Genomic DNA, 2,467 nt, shown 5'->3' with positions numbered 1-2,467 from the left:
AACTCTTTTGCCCAGAGTCCGCCCTAGGCTATTTTTTTTTTTAACCCAGAAGAGATAATGTAACTATGGAAAAACAGGAGGAAGTTGTTTTGACTCATTTAAGGATGTCAACCTCTTCTCAAATGTTTGATATGTTTTTGAACACTGCTTTCCAAGACCTGAAATGTCATGAAAAAGGATTTGACAAGGATGTTCATAACAGTACAAAATCTAAGCTCCTCCAGTGCAAAATTCTTTAGAAAAATGTCATGTGCAGAGAAAGAATTTAAACTACTCTTCAGAGAATGACAAGATGTAATAAAATCCTGAAAATAAAACTTCCTCCAGTTAAAAATAAATAAATAAGTAAGTAAAACACTCCATCTACAAAATATTAAATGTGAGTCCTAGCTACCTAAGGAATGTTGGCTGGTCAATAAACATTATAAATAATTTAGAGCACACATATCTCACAAAATGAAGGATGCATTCCCCTCTCTCCAAACACTGCACCTCAAAATTGCTTTGAATAATGACAGATGTGAGCATAAAATAAAGAAACAGGAAATTTAAAATAAAAGAAATTGACTAAGTACTTTGACCCAACTGTATACTTCTTCATTGAAAGAACTTCTCAGGTAGGGAAGAACTGAAACTGAAAAGGAAAGATACATAAAACGTTGAAATATACTTTGAGTTTTCCACTCTGTTGTTATTTATCCAACAAACACATATAGTACTTACTAGATATAAAGAACTTTTCTAGGCACTTAAAAACTGCAACTTTTAATTTTCATAACAATCTAATGAGGTGAGTATAATTATTATCTTCATTGTATGAATGAGAAAACTAAGGTACAGAGATGTTAAGTATCTTGCAGAAAGTCACATGTATTTTCAGGGGCAGAGCCAGGACCATGTGCATAACAACTAGACTATGTTCTTGTTCTCTTCTTTTTCTTTGAAGATTGTTTTCCAAAAGGCAATAAAAATGTCATCATTAGATTATGTAAAAAGAAAAAGGCTTATTGAGACTTTACTTTAATATCAGGCATTTTTATCTGCTTGGTTTGCAATAGTGAACTAAACACAAGTAATGACTCTGACTCTCTAGACCTCACCTTCTAGTTAGAGGAAGCAGGAAACACATCATCAAACCATTAAATAAGCAAGATTATTTCAAAGAGGAATAAATACTATGAAAAAGATAAAAGACTATTTGGTAATAGAAGGATCAAATATAGAAATGTATACAAAACTGATTTGGCATGAGAGACTCAATTGTCTTCCCATCTGACAAAATTAATTTGCTTATCTCTAGACAAGAATTATTGCTATTAGTTATCTATTACATTCGTAGTTGTTAAATAGCTCAAAGACATTGAAAGGCACAAATCCTACAGCATCAAATAACCCAGAAAGATGTCTGACACTATATGAATTTCTTAGATCATTGGTGCTATATGTTAGGTGCTAATAACTTAGAAATGTATATCCCAAGTCAAACATTTTCTCTGTATTTTGAATCATCTACTACTATTTACTTCACATCTCCACTTGGCTGTCTAAAAAACATCTTGACACTGGCTCCACTTCCTCCGCGATTTCTGGGAGCCGTCTAGCTCCTCCTCAGGGACTTTCCTGGGAAGGTCTCTCAGGCATCCAGACCCCACCTCAAAGGTGTTTCGTGATCCACCGAGCAGCTGTTGGCCCCAGGAGCATCTCCCTCCGGGCCGAATGCGCAGTGGATGATGCCCCTTCTGACCCAGCAGATCCAAGATGAGGATGATCAGTACAGCCTTGTGGCCAGCCTTGACAACGTTAGGAATCTCTCCACTATCTTGAAAGATATTCATTTCTGAGAGCATGCCACGTGTTTCGCAACTAAAAATGGTATCAAAGTAACAGTGGAAAATGCAAAGTGTGTGCAAGCAAATGCTTTTACTCAGGGACTTTAACTGCACTTCGGATGTGTTACCAAGGTTATGGTTACCCTTTGATGCTGTTTCTGGAAGAAGGAGGAGTGGTAACAGTCTGCAAAATCAATACGCAGGAACCTGAGGAGACTTTGGATTTTGATTTCTGCAGCACCAGTGTTATTAATAAAATTATTCTGCAGTCAGAGGGGCTCCATGAAGCATTTTCTGATTTGGATATGAAGATGAAACTAGTAGGCCTTACAAAACCTAAAAAGTTAGCACCAGGTGGCCCTAGATAGGGTCTCACCCTGCCTAGATAGGGTCCCACCCTGCCTCGATAGTGTTCCACCCTGATAGGGTCCCACCCTGCCAATTCCGGGAAACAACCTCATGAGGTCCCACCCTACCAATTCCAGGGGTCTCACCCTGCCTCAAAGTTCCCGGAATTATCAACTCCAGGAAAGAACCTCATAAGGTCCTGCTCTAACCAATTAAACCAAGACCCCTTGCTCAGGCTATAGCTAGACCCAATCATTTTACGCCTTAAGCTTTGTTTGAATTTCGCGCCA

The 2,467-nt window shown here is 38.0% G+C and overlaps 1 protein-coding gene across 1 annotated transcript in view; it reads left to right on the top strand.

The window, feature by feature from the left end:
• Positions 1 to 1,567: 1,567 nt before the first annotated feature.
• LOC105508623 (cell cycle checkpoint protein RAD1-like) overlaps positions 1,568 to 2,467 on the top strand; it is a 7,707-nt gene continuing 6,807 nt past the window's right edge. The window contains exon 1 of the mRNA XM_011937521.1: positions 1,568 to 2,149. Within this exon, the coding sequence (XP_011792911.1) occupies positions 1,949 to 2,149 (201 nt within the window). The 5' untranslated portion in view covers positions 1,568 to 1,948. The remainder of the gene's footprint in view (positions 2,150 to 2,467) is intronic.

Source organism: Colobus angolensis, unplaced genomic scaffold, assembly GCF_000951035.1.
Source record: "Colobus angolensis palliatus isolate OR3802 unplaced genomic scaffold, Cang.pa_1.0 Scaffold164, whole genome shotgun sequence".
NCBI lineage: Eukaryota > Metazoa > Chordata > Mammalia > Primates > Cercopithecidae > Colobus > Colobus angolensis.
This window is presented reverse-complemented; position numbering and strand designations above follow the sequence as displayed.